The 20,312-nt window shown below is 32.1% G+C and overlaps 1 protein-coding gene across 1 annotated transcript in view; it reads left to right on the top strand.

Annotated features, from left to right (window-relative positions):
- LOC123535698 (prion-like-(Q/N-rich) domain-bearing protein 25) overlaps positions 1 to 20,312 on the top strand; it is a 42,560-nt gene that overhangs the window by 10,954 nt on the left and 11,294 nt on the right. Inside the window, exons 2-3 of the mRNA XM_053534212.1 lie at positions 18,434 to 18,583; positions 20,030 to 20,152. Coding sequence (XP_053390187.1) covers positions 18,434 to 18,583; positions 20,030 to 20,152 — 273 coding nt within the window. The remainder of the gene's footprint in view (positions 1 to 18,433; positions 18,584 to 20,029; positions 20,153 to 20,312) is intronic.

A 20,312-nucleotide genomic window follows, 5' to 3' on the forward strand; every position in this document is an offset into this window, starting at 1 on the left:
CCCGGGTTTTAAGAAATCACAAAAACCTACCATCATAATTCATATATGATTTAATTCAATACATTTCTGATGTGTAATTTTGTTTATTAAGTAAATATTAAGAATTTGAGAAGCAAATGCAACTGGTAATTTAGAAGTCGCTCGGTTCCTGTTGTTTTCAACACGTTCTTAAGATGAAATATTTGTACTATATAGCGAGTAACTGACACATTACTTTTTACCAGATTTAAACATTCATTGAAACATGTGAACAACGTAACAGTTGTCTAAATATATATCACTAAGCAAATGTCAAATATTGATGACATCTTAGCTTTGTCTATACGATACAAGAGCTGTCAGAGTGTGCCGCCAAAGTACAAAAATACAGAAAAATGATATCCATGTTTGTCTAATACAAATATTGCAATCAATGCCTTTTTCTGTAACGAACGTGCATTTAACATCGATTATTTATAACTTTGATAATATGACTGATAAGCGAGTCATTCACAAGAAATTTATGATAAAGGGAGTTCGCTTTCACAAACATATAGGAACCAGTGGAGCTTGGACAGCCGAATAATGGTAAATTACTTTTTTTCTTTTATTATGTGTAAAAGTTACAACTGTACCACTTCTGTCAGAATATTGGGTAAAAATATAATTGCCTTTAAATAGTGATACGCTGAATTAAGATATTTGCTCAGAAGTTCGAAATGATATTTTTTCGATCTGCATGTAAATATTAATAGATACGCAGATTTACATTTATAAAAATGCCCTGTAATAGATCCAAGGCTTGTCGTGTTATCCAATAGCCAAGGATTGGTAACAGGGTCATTATCGAAACCCATATATATTGACAATTTTATTATATCACCTTTTTTCAAATGTTTTATGTAACATATATGTCAATAAGATAATCTCGCTTGCCTGACAACATGTCTTCAGCTCCTGCATTTTATTAACATGTGTGTCGGCGCCGTAGAAATTACACGACCGAAGAAATACAATATGAGTTGAACACGCTAAATAGCTGGTCTTCTTTATTCTGTTTAAAGTGAAAAAGGGGCAAGCTTAAAATCTCCTGCAAATTTTGGATTTTTTTTTAATTGAAGATTACTGGAAAAATCATATAGTAATTTCTGCCAGCGTGTTCTTCATTGAATAGTGTTTTTAAAAAGGTTTATTATTTGTTCATGTCAATCAATAATATTAAGAAAATAAGCATGTTTTTGTCATATTTAAGACATACTTGAATGTAAGAGTTAATCACAGTCAAAGATGACACAAGTATTTTGACCATATGCCCATCTTCTTCCTCTAAATTTATTGTCAGTTTTTTTGTTCTGGTCGACGGCTGTGCTTGTATTAAATATTTCAAATTTGTTTAAAAAGTAGATTAAAGATCGAAAATTTGTCCACACCCATAGTGTTAAAAGTGTTCTTAGATACGTCAGATAGTTTTTTACCATAAAACTAACAACTAACTTGCAAAATATTGCATACAATTTGATAAAACAATATTTAGTTCTTGAACAAAGGTAAATTACAATTTATTCCGTTTAGACAACTTCAGTTTATTTTAAGGCCATGTAGAACTGAAAGTAAACATTTTCTTTTCTGGAACCCATTTTACTGGCGGAAATTAATTTTCTTTAAGAACATAGCAAGTGCTAAATTAAATCAAAAGAAAAGTCAGGATATGTTTGGTGCAAAAATAAATAGCTTCAGTAAACGAACAGGATGTAAAATTAGCTAAAAGTTTAGTGGTGATATTACCTATGTTTCCATGGCAAATTCTAGTTTTAGTATATCACGATTAACGTGATACCAAACTCTACATCATCGACATTGTTTTTAGCAGATTATTACAACAAATTTCGATATAATGCTCTACAGACCAACAAAGCCCCCTAACTTATACCGATTACTACGAATATCATCCGGAAGATTTCCATAATGCTCGATAGTAACAATCCTTTCAAATAATGTACATGCTGGTTTATTCATGCATGTGCTGGTTTGACCTGAAAATGACTTGTCTTTTGTAATTATGTAACATTGCTTTACACTATGATTTAATAAGTCGTACACTATTTGATAAAGTCCAACGAAAATTAGTACTAACAGTAATTATCAAAACATACTTATTGTTCTGTGATTCTATTTAAAACTATATACCCCTACCCCTCCACTACCAGAGGAGTATAACATTTACACAAGTGTAAGATATAGAGACTCTTATTAAATGTGCGTCTTTTGTATATAACTATCTTCGCAACTAAAATTACTATGTGTTTTATAGAGAAATCGCCAATATGGCGGCAATAAAATAAGCTTAAGGTCATGGGGAACTAAATCAGTTTCCATACGCCCACATTTTAATGTTTCCGGTCATGAACCTTTCCTTATATTTAAACTTTTGATGCAATTCATAAGGATGAAAGAACTATAAAAAAATTTGCAAGAAATATACATGATGAATGTCACTTTTGGGCACCTTTCTCCCTTTGAACAAAATGCTCCGGGGTTCACTTGTTTTACATAGCCTTATATAATGTTTTTCAAAATCTCCTTGTCTTAAACCTCAAGGCCTTAAGGTTAGATATATGACATGCATCATTGTGAAGGGGTTCTCTGTCAAGTTTGATCAAATTATGTCCCATGGTTTAGAATTGGCCGAATCCCGGGGTTCCCTTGTTTATCTTAAACGTATGAAGGAAAAACTTTAAAAGGTCTTCTTGTCTAAACCCGTAATGTCCTTGGCATGTAGCATGGTGTAGTAGTCCTCTGCAAAGTCTGTTCAAATCATATCGCTGGGTTCAAATTGGATTCGCTATGGGTTTCACTTGTTTTACCCAGACTTAACAAGAAAAGAAGAATTTCTTGTCTAAAACATCGAGCCTTGAACTTACAGAGGCTTTTATAGGAATAATTTTTATCTAAATCCTCAAGACCTAGAGCATAAGTATTTGGCATATCATTGTATAGAGGTCCTCTACCAAGAACTCATGTACCATTTTGAGTTATGTGAATGACATCTCTTGTTTGCTTTCAGCTTTTAGACGGGAATATTAAAAAAAGTTCAACAAAATACATTTTGATCTCAATTACCTATTGTTGATGACAGAAAAAAAAACTTTTCAATTCTCAAGCCTTTGAAATAAATCTAGTTATACCATATATCTTGTAAAAAGCAATTGATGCAAAATAAATTTCACTTAATAGCCATGCTACCGGGCAATACAAAATGTAATTACACGTTGTTTTCCTGAAGAAATACTGATTTATAGAATAATTATTTGAACTCTTGTTAATCTTGTTGGTAATATATTACATTGTTTGTGGAGACAATAAACAGTAAGCCTTAAATGCACTTCAAACCGTTTTTAAAATGTCATAGATTAAAGGATAAGAGTCCACTAATCACTGACGATGATTGCTTACAACGTAAATCATACAGTTGGTCGATCCCTTGTCACGACAGAAGACCAACAAGATATCCCCCATTTTTTAAGAGTACTTAAATTCAAATAGATCTAAATTATACAGTCTTTATATAACATGCCTGATGTATGAAATACGATTAGCCATAATTTGTTTTGTTTTGGTAATAGATCGTTTTCAATTGTATTCCAGTCAGTTCATAGCGGTTATCTATGTAGCCGTCAATATACTATTTATTCAATATTTTATGATATCTACAATATCATTAATTTTGTTTAATCCTCAATTCATTTTGATATATTAATAAGAACAGTGATTTATGTTATGTTTTCCAGTGAATTATAGAGTTTTCTCAGTGAAATAAAAGTGATAATCCACAGTTTTGAAACAGTAGATTATCATTTTTATTTTCACTGTTTTTGCCGAACTTGTTCCGGTCCTCCGTCGCAATTGAAGTCAAATTGTATACCGGGCGTTATGAATACCGGGGACCATAATGACGATGACGTCGATAAAATGACGTCATTTGTGTTATGCTTTCTGTTGATCTTTCCCGCGATTTTCGACATTTTTATAAATAACGCAACAAAAATAGAGTTTTACACATGAAATAAAAAGAAAATTTGTTTGTTTCAGGGAAATATCAATTTTATTTCACTCGTGAGCACCAAAAAAAAGTCATTTTCACTCGTGGCGATGCTCACTTGTGAAATAAAATTGATATTTCACTGAAACAAACAAATATCCTGTATATCTTAGAACGCAGTTAAGTATATCCGTTGAAATAATTTTATGTTTCATTCAATGAATTTTCTTTTTTCATCAATTGATTTAAAGATATATCATTTAATGAATTAAACATTTCACACATTTCACACAATAGAGTATCTCTAAATACATATTTTGATATAATCATATTCAATCAATAGATAGATTATATCTGAAATACGTTAATTTTTGTAATATCAAAATATTAATATGTGCGTGATTTTATAATATACAGATTGGTGTATTCTAAAACGCTTATCAATTACTTTGTGTGTTTGCATTCCTACTGGTTAAATAAAGATAAAAACGTATTTACTTTCGTCAAATAATATCCTTGAAAAAGCCGTACCCGGGACTTCCTATAAATAAGCAAAATAGATGTATTAACAGTAACACTTATACCACGGTACGGGACAAACAATATTCAACAATTGAAAAAAAAACAGTATAGAGAAATGCAAATCATTTTTTTCTTTTTTTTTTGTTAATAAATAAATAAATCATCTACATTAGCTCATTGTTTGTGGATTATTTCTAACGAATTTATTTCAGAAAATTACATTCTCCAACTCGTAAGGGTACCTCATTTAAATAAATTTAATCTTACTGCGATTTTTTGTTTGGTCTGTATCTCGAGGTATGCTTTTCAAGTATTAAATCGACATTACGTTGTCTTGTACCATTTTGTACAATTACCCACACCGAGTTTGGAATGGTATATTATACTGTTGCAGTGCGAGGTACTTTATTAGGTCTGAGCAAATTCACCATTTGCCAAACAGTATCCACAAACTAGATAGATTCAAATTTTATTTTTCCGATGTAAAATAGTCCTACGTTAAAACTTCATGTTACTCAATTCCTTGTATTAAATGGTGATAACATTGATATTCAATGCAGATTTGTACAAAATAATCTCTGTTAGTAGAGGACGTTTTCTGTGCAATAACACCAAATATTATACTTTGATATTATTTAATTCGAATCCCCTTTCCGTATATATTTAATTATATCTACATAACTGTCTTTCGCAGCCTTATTTTAACGTTTAGATATGTCTATTTTGGAGAATATCCTTTTCTCGGAGACTGGTCTCTGTGACAAAGGGTATAAGTTTAATGAAAGTATATTGTAAGTTTCACGTGTCGCGTTTACAGTAAATAGTTTATATGCCAGTAATAGCTATAGATTTTGATAACCTTATAGGCGGGTTTCCGTAGATGTAATTTAGACTTCACAATTCATACATCAAACTTCACACTTCACACTTCAAACTTCAGACTTAACACTTCACACTTCAGCCTTTCCTATTATTTGTATGTGTATTAAGCATTTTATATGAAGTGTGAAGTCTGAGTTTGAAGTGTGAAGTATGAAGTTCGAAGTCACCACCTGTCTTTCGTATGATATTTACTTATGCCAAGTTTAACGAAGATATTTAGAAGATGCAGGATGTGGTATTTGTAAACGCAAAAAAAAGTTAAACAGATCAAATTACTTTGCAAATAATCAGACAACTTAAAGGATGGATTAAATGGAGAATGTCAGACAGGCATATTATTATACAGACAACTCGAACCGATACAATATGTCTCCGGCACTGAAGGGGGTACATGATATAACTTATACAATGATTAAATTCGTTTGACGTTTATGTGAATCAAGTATAAACTAGATATCTTTTGAGAACCTTGTCTAAGGAGACATCTAAACATGCCGAAGATTTGTGTGGGATTTCAAAAGCATTAGATCCCGTCCAGTAGTTGCTCAAATAACAGTTTACATGCAGACCTTTAGGGAACCAAAATAGCTCTATTACGTTCGAGCTAAATTCGCCATGACACACATATTCTGTGAACAATACAAAATTTGTATATTAAATAAAGATATTTTGTAGAAACTGTAGGAGGAGTTAAGTTCACAAGGCTCATATATATATATATAGTACACATGAAGTTCCCAATAAAAAATGCGCATGTTCATTTCATATTGATAATGTATACCAAGTTTAAAAATGTCTAGCGGATTGATGGACAGTTCAAAAGCTAAATGTTTCCAAGGTCTTAATGGGCAAACTTAAATTACATGAAATAGATTCGAAGATTTTGTTTGTACTTATCTTAAAGTATTTTTGCACGTTTTATAAAATTATTTTCTTCATTGTAGAATTTGATTAAACCCTGAATTTTCAAAACCTCAGAATTGTACTTAGAAAATTCGGCAAATTAAAAAATTAGGATTGTGTGCTCGAGTTTTTGCAAGACTGATTTAAACTGTTTGGACCTCATACAAGTTTACATAATGGGCGTCTATGGGAAAATCAGAATTATGCTAACATTTGTGCTAACAGATTTTTTCTACAATGTAGATTTTACTTTTATGACACTTCTCGCTGTTATAAATAAAAATATGTTCTACAATATGGTGAAATAAAATGTATAGTTCCGTGTGCTTGTTTCTGAGATATTTGCCCATGATTAAAGAGACCCGCACATTTCACGCAGATTGTAAGTCATTATTTGGTATTATCTAACGTGTTAAATGTTTTAATGAAATACTTTGCCTTTAGAAAGATAGTAACGTTGCTGCTTCAATAAACTTACTTACGGATTGCCATTAATCCATATGACATTTTTTATTTCCGTATACCGTATCCGTACTTTTTTTGCGTTATCCGGATAAATGACGTTGCGACATTACATCCGGTTTATCAAACGTGCAGAACTACCTTAATACAGTTATATTGTAGCAATTATGGTTTAATAAGTATTTAAAACCGTTGAAACGTTGCTACAAAACTCCACGTATAAGATGGAACAGTTACATGCGGATAACAGGTTTTAATAAGGGTACGGAAAAAAACAACAGGAAAAACATGAAAGTTCACTGCCCGCCTTACATCACTTAAATACTGTTGGGAAGTTTTACTATAATCAGAAGAAAAATGTCTATTTTATTCAAAACATTTACTTTTAAAATGTTCAAAAGACTCCCTTACGTGGTAGGTACCTCAAGGGTTCTCAATGGAAAGAACTAAAACCTTAAATTGGAATGCCACGTATTTCATCAGATGCAGAAAAGGAGAATTGACTTTGGACCATAAAAAGGACCGGTATGTCTCCACATGATAGGGTTTGTCATCAGTTTGAGTGTCACATTTATTTTTCCTACAAGATTAGGAAAATTTAATTTCCATTCAATAAGGCCTGGCAGGAAGGAATTTTGAATTGCTTGAACTTGTTCAACCTGTTCCTAGGGTGTTGAAATTGATGGCAGTCGATCAAATTTGAAGTGCACTCTAGCAGAAAGTCTTAACCATAACTTTTTTCTCTCTGGGCTTCCTTGGCCGAGTGGCTACTGACTGGAATCACTTGACCTGGTCCAAAATACTAGATGTGTTTATGCTCATTTAACCTTAAACATTTATTACATTTTAATTTGTGTTGATTAAATTGTAAACATAAATGTCAAAATGTGAATAAAGTTATGTCAGATCATATTTATAGGTCGACACTTGAGCTCAATGCTGACGGTACGATGTGATTATGAGGAAGCCACCCAGCTGGCTTACGGCAGGCCAATGGTTCTATCAAGGTGTCCATCCTTGCCTGAAATAAAATTAGCGAGTTGTGCTTCAAATTTGCTCTTTGGTTATAGTTTTTAACTGTTTTCTTTATTAAATGCGTGCAGGAATTTAGACTTTGAAATGCTCTTTTAAGGTGTCAGTCTTGTTTGTACTTAATTTGCAAAGCGAATGTTGGCTTAAACTACAACACCTCCGTCTCCCGCACACACAAAAGAAGAAAAACAGAGTAGAGGCGCAAATAGTTTCTTTATCGTTATAAAATACGTTCACACTTTGCAAAATTAAAACAATAATTTATAAATGTCACTGGATGCACATATGAATTCAACACCAAAAGAAATGCATTATTTTACTCTTGTTTCTTTGCGTTATAAATCATACGTACTTGTGTTTGAGCCTTTCAAGTAAAGAAACAAGAGATATACATCAAAAGCATTGGATGAATTATAAAATGCATCAAATGAATACTTCAAATTATCAAACGGAAATATTTCAAGATTTTTTACAAAAACCTACCAACTAACAGTTACATACCGGTAATGTAAATAGCATACGTATCGCTACTTAAACAATATAAGTAGATGCAGTTACAAATATAGGAATCGACAAATGCTGACTTAGCACAATAAATATAGAAACTAACTTGACTTGGTAACCATCAAGTAATAAAGATAAAATACTATTTTTCTATTTCTCTTTCGACTTTTCTTTATATATATTTTGAAGGATGTCTCATTTGATCTCTAACCTGTAGGTTCGAAAGCTCACTGAAGGATTATAATTATCTAATATATCCAGCTGGATTGCGGACAGCCAGAAGCTTTACCCAAGCGCCCGCACGTAACAGAAATAATGCCCGGAAGTTGAGAATCAGAATCCACATGGAACGTTGACCTAAAATTACTTTGTGTGTTTGCATGATCCTACGGGTTATAGTGTATAGTTGAAGCTTCATTATGATATAGATTTCCTTCGTAGTGTATCGCACCTAGTGTTTCGGCTTAATTCAGTGTTAAAAACATAAAACTATATATTTTGTAAGTTAATAACAACGCTTGTATGTTCATCTAACTAATAAGGTTAACATTATGTTAACGATTTTTCGTTTCCGAGACACTGTACCTAAAAAGGGTTAAGCATCATTCTATCAACTTTTAAGGTATTAGATCCATAATAGTGTACCTCTTTTTGAAGAGTATTCAATTCCTATCATAAACCTACTTTGACTTAAATTTTTCAGGTGGGCGTTTGTTCAAGCCCTACTGGTATCAAATTGTTTTTCTTGATATTCCTTTTTTTCTAGTAACTTTTTATAGCTTTGGCTGCCGGAATCCTAAGGCGGTGCCCGATTGTTGTTTTTCGTGCTTAAATGTGTGCGTTTGTGTGTTTGTACGTCTGTTTGTCTTGGGCGGTGCCCTAAAGTGTTGTTATATCTTACTTGTCTGTTTATCTATGTTAGTTAGTTTTGTGTGGATGTGTGTGTTTGTCTTTGGTACATGGATGTCTGCGCCTCTATGGTTTACGTTGTAGTATAACTGTGATTAAGGAACGTAGCATTCCCTCTGTTTATTTATTCTTGTTCTACTTTCCCCTTCAATCCCCTTCCCCGACTCCTTTTTCTACCCCTTACCCATTCCTCTCCCTCTATCTATATTTTGCATAAAATTAAAATGTACTTGTTGGATTTTTTAAGCAACCTGTCTGTTTTATTTTTCCGTCACAGCTTCTTTTTGTTCTAGACCTACTTTGCAAAGTAGGAGGCTGTGTTTGTGATGTTCTGTGCTTCCGAGAAATCTAACCTTACCTATTATCTTTTACTTTTTGCAAGACTTATTATTGATTTATTGTAAAAAAAAAAAGTGGAAACTGTTCATTTGATAAGCGATTGCTTGCTGTTCATAGTGAATTTACCTCTGAAACAGAAGGGGATAGAGTTAGACATTTTTTTTAAATACCGAGTTACATGCGATAAAAATTCTCTATTTACTCTCTAGGTTACATATTGTGAAAGAAAAGTAGGTAGGCTTTGCTTCTGTCCCAAGGTTATTTTTGAATGAAGTGAGCAAAATTTAAAACAGTCCCACAGGGGACATTAATTTCAATGTTGGAGTTAGAACTCTGTCTTATTAAATCCTTTTACTTCAGGTACAAAATGATATTGACAGTTTTATTTTGTGTTTTATAATTGTTAACTAATAGTTCGACGTTTCTTTTTCAAAATTAATGGGATAACAAATTTTCTGCTAACGTTCTGTACAGTGGCCATCACTTTGAAATTTGACTCTACTTGAGCTTGAGGAAATACAAATTATACAAAATTTATAAAAAAAAAACGGCACGGTAAAAGTTGTTCAAAATTGCAACACAGTGTGAAACAAGGTCAGCTTTAAGAATGTACCAAGCGAATGCCATTTTTTAAACATTGCTATTAGGGGTCTGAAGATATAATGCCGATGTGTCCAGAAGGCCAGTTATCCAGTTAACAAAACGTTAAGCAACGCTGTCCTTATTTGGCCATTGCAATCTGTGTTTGGAAATTCTAAACTTTATGAAGCTTTTTTAGAAAAGTGTAAATCAAAGTGTTTACCTTGTAAAATTTCTCATTGTACACCGGCGCGCTTACGCGTTTGAAATCGCAACTGCTCACATATGTGCATATTCACCTCATAATCAGACCCTTGAAAATAGTGAAGAGAGGGTTACGGAACAGACGGCTTGACAGACTATTATGTAATCTTTATTCTCATCGTAATACATACAACAAATAAACAGCTATATATATTTACAATTACATAATGTACTACGCCGTTCCATGTTGGAACTATAAGAGATTATTGCACAGTCATATCTACATCAATGGTTTTACAAAAACTATAAAACAATATAATCGAACTAGTTTTGCTAATCCATGGTATCTTATTAAAATAATTAGATATAAAAAAAGTACAGAGCACAATAAAAATATTGAAAATATTTTTTTTACTATTTCACACACTTTAATAGTCAAAACAAAATGGTTGTAAGTGAAAGGAAACCTGTCGCTAAGATCAGCCTTGCATTGATTAGCAAAACAATTTCAGTGGACAAAACTATTGGGCAGTCGAAAATGTTTGGAGATCAAAGAAATGTCTTTGAACAACAGTTATTGTCACCATGCATCTCAACAATAAATAAAAAATGAAATAATCAAGTTAAAGCTTCATGTGCGGATTGCCTAGGTCTCTTTGTCTATTGTAATGCATACGGATTAGTTTGTGTTTGATTAGAGCTGAATGTAATTGGACAATTTAAGATAATTATAACTCAGAATTTTACAATTGAACGAACATATACCCGTTTCAAAATATTATTACAAATGTCAATGAGAGATATGGACGAATTGCCTACGAATAAAAAAAAATTCACATATCGTGAATTTGAGCAGTCACATACGTACAAATAGAAATTTGGATGTGATCAGACACCTATTGTATTAAATCAAAGTAGCGCAATTTATGTCAAACGTCGTAAAACTGTTTTCTACTATTTACAATTCTGCAACGAGCGCGTACATGTCACCGGTCATTAATCACATTGATCATGTGACTGATAAGCCAGTCCATGATACAAGGCGTTCACCTAAATAAATGGTCATATTGGAATCAGGCGTACAGTTTGTCAGCCAAATCATGGTAAGATGTTTCTGTCATTTATTATGTACTGGTATTACATTTATCATTTCAAACGTTCCGTTGGGTCTCTAGGTTAACAGAATAAAACAAACACAAATTCTGTAGCAATTAAAATATTTGTTCACGAAATCGATATGATGCGCAAGAAAGATAATTAATAAAGATGCGTAATGAAGATGATTTGTATGCGTAAATTTATGTCAATCCGATAAATTTTAGGTTTTAAACAGAAGTATGTATTTCATAAGGATGATTTAACAGTTATTGTTAATTCTAACTGTTTTTTAAACATTTGTATAAGCGTTGTTAAATAAAACAATTTCTTGCGGTGCAGTATGAACATAAATCAGTGTGCCTATATATGTATGAAGTATAAGTAGAAGTAATTCTTTAAAGATTAAGATACATGCACAATTCTGAATATTTTTAGTATTGATTAAAGCAATGCTTCACTGTCTAATTAATTCATAACTAAGGAGCAATCAATCGTTTATGATAAAAGTACTTGCTAAACATCTTATCGAAAACGTGTAAACATTGACTAAATTGAGACGTGATCTCTGTTTTAGCGTATCAAAACCATAAGGGAAAACACCGACAGTTTACACACGCTATGTAAACATACAAAATGGCATTATATGACAGTGTTCTGAAACTACTAGTACTAATTAGTAAATGTATTGGTATAAGATTGATTAAAATCTTCATATTTTTCAATCAGATTAGTAGTTTTTTTATCTTTGTAATCAAGTGTGATGTACAAACCGAAACTAATTTGCATATGAATAAGACGCATACGTCCAATCAGTGCTACCCGAGTATTTTTTCTGTTTTTTATGCAATTATTCAACCGATTTCGCACACATTTCAGACTTATGGAAGTAGATAAGATATACCTTGAATTTACGGTATTTCATAATTTTTCATACGAAATGTCAGCGCAACTATAAATTGCCACTTTAATGTATTCATAAGTGTGTTCGTGTTTCCGAAAAAGCTCCACTGACATTTTTTACTGTGGTAATTTATCTGAACATTGTACAAATCTGTCTAATCTACCTACCTAGCTACACCCCTTATAATATTCACAGAACATAAATTGCAAATTTTGTTTGATTGATGTTTATTCAGGTTAATATATACAAAATGTATACATAAATATACAAGTTAAATATTTAAACATATTAATATCGACATACATTACTATTAAAATATAGAAAAATCAATTAACAAATGGTTATTTGATTATATTCATCACACACATTGTAAAGCAATCAATTCATTGTTAAAGCCTTAAATATCATATAATGCTGTTTTAAAGCGTCTAACCTACACATTGTATTTGTGATTTTTAAAATAATTTATCATCGAAAGGCAAAATGCCGCCACTGTTTCATAAATTTACATGAAACATAATTGCTGACCAGTTTATAGTTTCCAGAATTACGGGAACATTCAAGTTTTTGCAGTTTTTCTCATAAACTTTTATAAACCGTTGCAATTTTTTTTCGTAAACATTGATAAATATAGAACGAGACGCGACAGTCTTTTTAGACGCTATCATCACGTGGGCAGCAAACCAAACCTGTGCATGTAGTTTGAGGGTTCAATGTATAGACTCGTCTACCGATAAGGGAAATCAGCATGATTTACTTTGCCTTATTTAGGTGAGAACCACTATCGCACTGAATAACATTACCTTAACAACGGACCGTTCCATTATTAAAAGTACTAAAACATCGTTGACCTCAAAACCGGAACTATAGGTAGCGCACAGTATTATGGCGTTTAGAAGTGATAACAAAACAATAACATTAAGTCTACGAATTAGTCAGTGAGTTCTCGTTGGCCGAGCTGTTACGGTATTCGTATTAATTAAACCTTTCCGTCAGGAGTTCGATCCATATTTTTTTCAGTTTGCATTACATACTTCGTGTAAGTTTGTTTTTCTTTGGTTTCTAATTTATTGTTTTGTTTATTTTCGCATAAAATTGGTAGTATCATTAAATCAATCGATCCTGAAATTATGGCCGGGCAATGCTTTTATTAAAGAGAAGTGTAAGATTGTATTCTTGCTCGTTTTGTCTTCACTGAATCGTATTGAAGAAAAAGAAATTAAATACAGTTTTAAAGACAAAATTTAACGGGTCTTGAAATCGAACTCACGGCGAAAAGGTATAACACGAATACCGTAACCGCCCGGCCAACGAGAAATCACTGACTGCATCGTTAAGCTGACTTCGTTTTATGTTTTTGTTTTATTTGTTTATATTAATTTTCAAAACGTCATAATATTGCGCTCTATATTGATAAGATGTTTGGTGTTAGTTTCTCTCACTGTCACGTGATGTTTGCAAGGTGCTCGTTGACGGGAATTCCGGTTTATTTTATAAACCGAGAAACCCTTATCACAAATTGTAGACGAATGTTTTATCTTAAATTTATTAGGAAAACAACGAGTTTCAACAGAATATGATGAAAATTATTGTTAGAACATCGAATATGCAGCATATAGGTGAATATAGCAAAAGTTAGATCTTTTAAAACCTGACACCACGATGTGTGAGTTAGTCGCTTTAAGATATTGTTTCGACAGCAAGTAAGTAATGCACTTACTGTAAGAACTGTAAAAACTGTGGTAACTTGAAAAAAATGATTAGAGAAACTCCAAGAGGTATCAAACTAGAAACATTACGTATATACATGGTAAATAATAGATTGCAATAACATTGGATTGCTCATGGAAGCCCAAAGGTTTGTTTCAAATAGTGCCCTTGGTAACATTCTTACTACGAATATACTATACGATCATAACAAGTGTATAGATAAATAAATAAATAAAGAAATAAATACTAAAGACGTCGGTATTTTGAAGTTACCACATGAGAAATTTCTACAATTTATTTGCAATTAACAAACATATTCATTTTTATGAATTATACTTTAAAAATGATATTTAAAACTTTTCGCAATTATCAGGTCAGCTAGTGCAATTAACAAACTATGTCTTCATTGCTCTAATAAGTGAGCCCTTACTGTTTCAAATTTCTGAAGGGGATTTCCAGGTGTTGTTTCTGCGCAACCTAAGCACAGATTCCGGTTTGTTGTACCCCAGTCACTCAGTGGAGGGGACATAAAGATTTGGTCTTATCCGTGCGTCCGTCCGTCCGTGCGTCCGAAAAAATGTATCTCATATAAATTGATGAAACCTTGTATTAATCTTTATCATGAACTTGCGCACCTCCTATTTTTTGTCTGGCTCCGACCCCTATTTCCAGAGTTATGGTCCCTGAAATAGTCAAAAATGCAAATTTTCACCTTGTGACGCACCTAGCTCAAAAAGTATTTCATATTGATTGATAAAATCTTGCATGAGTCTTTATTATGATATGAACTTACGCATCTCCTATTTTTCGTCTGGCTCCATTCCCTATTTCTATAGTTATGACCCCTGAAATAGTCAGAAATGCACATTATTACCTTGTGACGCACCTAGCTCAAAAAGTATTTCAAATAAGTTGATGAAACCTTACGTGAGTCTTTATCATGATATGAACTTGCGCATCTTCTATTTGTCATCTAACTCCGCCCCTATTTCTAGAGTTATGGGCACTGAATAGTCAAAATATTGCACATTTTCACCTTGTGGCGTACCTAGCTCAAAAAGTAATTGATATCAATTGATGAAAACTTGCACGAGTCTTTATCGTGACATAAACTTGCACACCTCCTATTTTTCGTCTGGTTTCACCCACTATAGTTATGGCCCCTGAAACAGTCAAAAATGCATATTTTCACCTAATTACGTGTCTAGCTCAAAAAGTATTTGATGTAAATTCATGAAACCCTGCATGAGTCTTTATCATGATGTGACCTTGCTCACGTGGAATTCGTCTTGAGATTTTATTGCTAATTACAGAGTTACGGCCCTTGAAATAGCCAAAGTACCATACCCATAATTTTACAAATTTTAAGTTTTTCATATGAATTTTGGAATTATTTTAATTATTTGAATCAATTATGTAATATTCTTTTTACCGGAAGGTCTTTTCACCCCAAGACACCCCAAAACACCCCAAGACACCTGGAATATTAATTTATTTGTATCATTTATTGAAAAAAATATATTTTAAAGACAATCTAATACAGTTAAGCTAACCTTAAGAATAGATTTGTTCAAGGAAATGCATCTAAAAACATCAGCTGGAACAAACTTGTTATTATAATGTGAAAGGGAGGTAAAGCCAACGTTACTATATACATTGCATATTTATTTATTTCCCTTGGATATAGTCATTTTGCAGATCCCGGACGCCCTTACAGTTAAAAACATTTTATTTTTTACTCAAATTTACTAACATATTTTACAAACACAATAACTTCTGCATGAAAGGGAAATAACTGGATCTACTTTAGGCTTTATCATAGTTAAGCTTTTTGGATTGTTCCCTTTGAATTATTATGTTCTAAAGTTTCTTTTTTTATGATTCAGAAAAAAAGAAATTTATCACCTAAAACATTGAAATATGTTATTATTTTGACATTTTAATACTAAACAATAGGATAATTATTGTTTTTAGGTGTCCTAGGGTTTTGGGGTATCTTAGGGTGAAAAGACCCTCCCTCCTTTTTACTCAAGTGGAATTAGAATAAAATTAAATCAATGAAATTTGAGTCTTTTTTTGTCTAAACATAAAAATTTTAGACGAGAATTTAACCGGCTAAATTCAATATGTTGTGTTTAGGCTCAATAATATATCCATTGAAACAGTTTTAAAACGCTAAACTTGTTTCGCGCTCTTATCCAAAAAGATGAAGCGACAACTTATTGTGGACTAACGAAGATGAACAAGGCTCTAACACTTTTCCGAGTTTGGATGATATAACATTGAGCTCTTTAGAGGAGAGGAATTGCGCTGTTATCAGCATATTAAAACAATTACAATCTATGCTAATGGTCATGTCATTTACACATAACAAACACAAAAGAAGACTAAACTACCCCTAACACTTTTATTCACTAAGTGTTTGTTTTCTTTTTTACCTATCAAATGACATGTACCAATCAGTATTTTAACACATTTACCTTTTGTTTACCACAAAAAAAATATCATGACCATCAGTATCAAAATATTTTTGTAAATCTAACGTTAATTTAACAGAATCAAACCTTTAGAACTTTTGTTTCTGATATAATGCATGAGGAGCCCTAGGCATGTATTAGTAGAATAAGATTTTCTAAGATGTAAAGAAGAGTTATTTTTATATAAATGAGTCTAAATCCGAGTCATTTATCTAAATATCTCATAAAATATAACATATAGTATAGCATATAACAAAACATTTTGTTCCCGAATATTAATCAAATCTGTTCGAAGATCCTATTAGAATCATAGAACGCAAACAAGCAAAAACAATAGCAGGTTTGTAGTGTGCGTGCTGTGGGTTTCGTTGTTTTTTGTTGTTTCTTTTGAGGGCGGCGTTTTTGGAACATAACATTCCCTGTTTGATATTTTTCATTGTTTTTGTTTTATTGAGTTTATTCATGAGAGGTAATGAAAAGTGCAACACCCCTCACGCCCACTAACAGCTACTTTAGCGGAAAAGATGTAATTAGTTATTTTCTAATAAAGTTCTGCATAAGCAAACGCTAGGTGGGCGTGATAGTTTGGAGTCTGTGAATAATGTTTTTATAAGTCGTATCACATTATACACTTAAAAAGTAACCACACCGTGGTAAGGAATGCTACTGAGATAGACAAAATGGAATGTTGCTTTTGTGATACCTCTTTTGGTAGAAATAGGTTTATTTCATTTTATTTCACGTTTAGCAGATGATTTAAACCCTGATTTTATACTAATTGTAGTTACAATATTATAAAAGAATACAATAATTACATTAATCTTATACATTCGGAATGTAGTAAAATAACCTGGTAATAAAATACTGATTCTTGTAAATGACTTAAATGAAGTGCGGCGGCCCTAAAATGTATTGATTCAGTGTTGTTATAAGCCGGCGCAAATGGGCGTGAGGGGTGTTGCTCTTTTCGTTACCTCTCATGAACAACTCGATCAAACCTGCTATTATTTTTGCTTGGTTGCGTTTTATGATTTTAATAGGATCTTCGTACAGATTTGATTTATATTCGGGAACAAAATGTTTTGTTACATGCTCTTTAAATAACAGCCGTTTATGAAATTAAAACTAACAATTATTGTTATTTTGAAATTGTAACGTTTAACTGATCTTGTTCAGTCTAGTTCAATTTAATATGTTATATACTTACATACATACTTACATACTTATATACTTGGATACCTTACTGAGACTACTACTTGTATGTTCCAAGTTAGATCAATTGTTTTTTATTCATTAATAAAAGGTAATTTAAATTAAGTTAATAAAAGTTGTTTTGCAGTAGCATTTGGTCTTAGAAAAATAATTCATTCTGTAAAATTGTGTGAAATTTTCACTCCGAATCATTATATTGTATAATTTATGTGTGTTGGTAGGAAATAATAGTTGGATTTAAATTGAAAATACTCGTTTTGAAAATGATTCTACATGTATATAAATTGTGAAAATAAAACAAAGACATTTGAATTTAGATTACTTGGAAGCGTTGTGGATTTCTAACAGGAGTTTTGTTTACAGTATTCAGGCCATCCTGCTGTGGTGAGTCATATATAGTATAATGTAAAATAGATGAGTTAAAAAACTGACATGTTTATGAGATATGAGACTAGCATGAAAATGCAACCTTGCCATTAAGGCATTCCAATATTGTTTGACTATGGCAAATATCTTAATGATATATTCATGGGCTCGATTTGCCAAAGACTTTTACATTTAAGTTTATACCCAAATAAAATTGCACTTCAGTGTTTAGGTGCTTCATGCATTAACAAAATTCATTAGTTATATGAAATTCCCTTTTTTGGCAGTAAACTTTTTCAAAGTTAATAATTGCAGTCGCGGTATCAGAGGTTGCTTGTACCGATGGAGGGACAGAGTGTAATGATATTACAAACTCAGCTTGTGACAAAACTGTAGGAGTATTAAAGTGTAAATGTAACACTGGTTTTGACGAAGACCTAACTGACGGAAGCACATGTGTAAAGGGTATAGTTGTTTAATAATACACTTGTTATATATTAAGCGACAGTATTTTGAAAATCCATCAGTTTTTAAGTTCCATTCATTACTAAATTCGATCAACAAAGATGAGCTTATTAATGTGTGTAAATATATCAAAGAGGCAATCAAAAACAGAAATTTGGTTATCATTAATACATTATAAGGTATACATGTCATTGTATTCTCACTTCCTTTGTTAATTACATTATATTTGATTATATATTAATATATGTCTAGGTAATGTTTTCTCTTTTCTAGTTGTTAATAACATGTTTGTTACTTTCTTTAAAATTGTATGAACGTGACTATGTATATTGTAAATATTGCTGTTTAGACGATGTACGATGTACAAGTCTCAATAAAATTCTGTTCTGTTCTGTTCTTTTCTGTTAAAATCATCAAATTTTCGATCAATGATGTTCTCGTTCGATTTCACAAAATGTGAAATAAATATATCTTACATCTTCCTCGTAGTAGGTAGGATATATGATTAAATACAATTTATATTATATTAATGCCGAGCTTGAACATTTACCTCGTAATGCTATTTAATCTAATCCTATTTTATCCAAGGCATACATACCCTTAAAGTGGATGAGTTATATTTATTACACGAGTACCTATAAATAGTAACAAATTTGTGCTGAAAATTCTCCCATTATCGCATTGCGTCGTGTATTATCACATTATCATAATAAGCCCCGGGGCCATTATCGATAATGGCCCTGGCGTTAGCGCGGGAAATTAACGTCCGTAAACAAAAATGACGTCATGGCGTTTCATGGAGGTAAAACAGAGAATATTTCCGTTTTATTTTATCATCTTGAGCGTAACATCGTGTATTCTTCGTGAAATAGCGTATTTTTCTCCCTAAATTATGCAATAAGCAAGAAAGTAAAACTATCCAGGTATTTGATTTTATACAGTAAATAGACTCTTATACAAATAATATAGAAACTGAAAAGCTGAAATTTATTGTGCCAGAAGACGCAAGTAGGCCTGCCCATATAAATGACACAAAAACCCCATTTCTTACTATATTATAGGTAAACATGTAATAAACAGGTAAATACATGGGAGCGCGGTGCCTTTGAGTGATAATGGCCCTGAAAAAGATAATAGCCCTCGGGCTATTATCACCTTGCCAGGGCCATTATCACTCAAAGGCACCGCTCTCCCATTTATTAACCTATACTTAACGGCGACAAATAAAAGAAACTTAGGGACATATTACTACAGAAACAACAGGATTAGATAGAAAATGTGTTAGAATAAACGTCACTTCTAAGTGTTATTAAACTGAATGAATAAATCGATAATCATACATGGATTTCACGTGTGGCTATACATTTCACAATATTATTCAATACTTTTATACTTTTGATATATAATGAAAAGTACATGTAAAGCATTCTTTTAAATATTTTTCAGTTGTTACTGCAACAGACTGTACGGGAAGTGCAGCCTGTCCTGGTATAGATAACTCCGTATGTAGTACCAAAAAGTGCGCGTGTAATACAGGATACGTAGAAAAAGTGGATAAATGTGTAAAAGGTGAACAAACCTATACATACTCGAAGATTGGCAATATTTTGATAGAAAATGTTTTTCTTTTATCTTGACAAATATTTGTGCTAATGTCAAGAAGCATCATTGTATACTATTAACTCAATTGTTACCTGTTGCAAGGTTGTTTTTCAATCTAACTATTATT

Source organism: Mercenaria mercenaria, unplaced genomic scaffold (genome assembly GCF_021730395.1).
Source record: "Mercenaria mercenaria strain notata unplaced genomic scaffold, MADL_Memer_1 contig_3470, whole genome shotgun sequence".
NCBI lineage: Eukaryota > Metazoa > Mollusca > Bivalvia > Venerida > Veneridae > Mercenaria > Mercenaria mercenaria.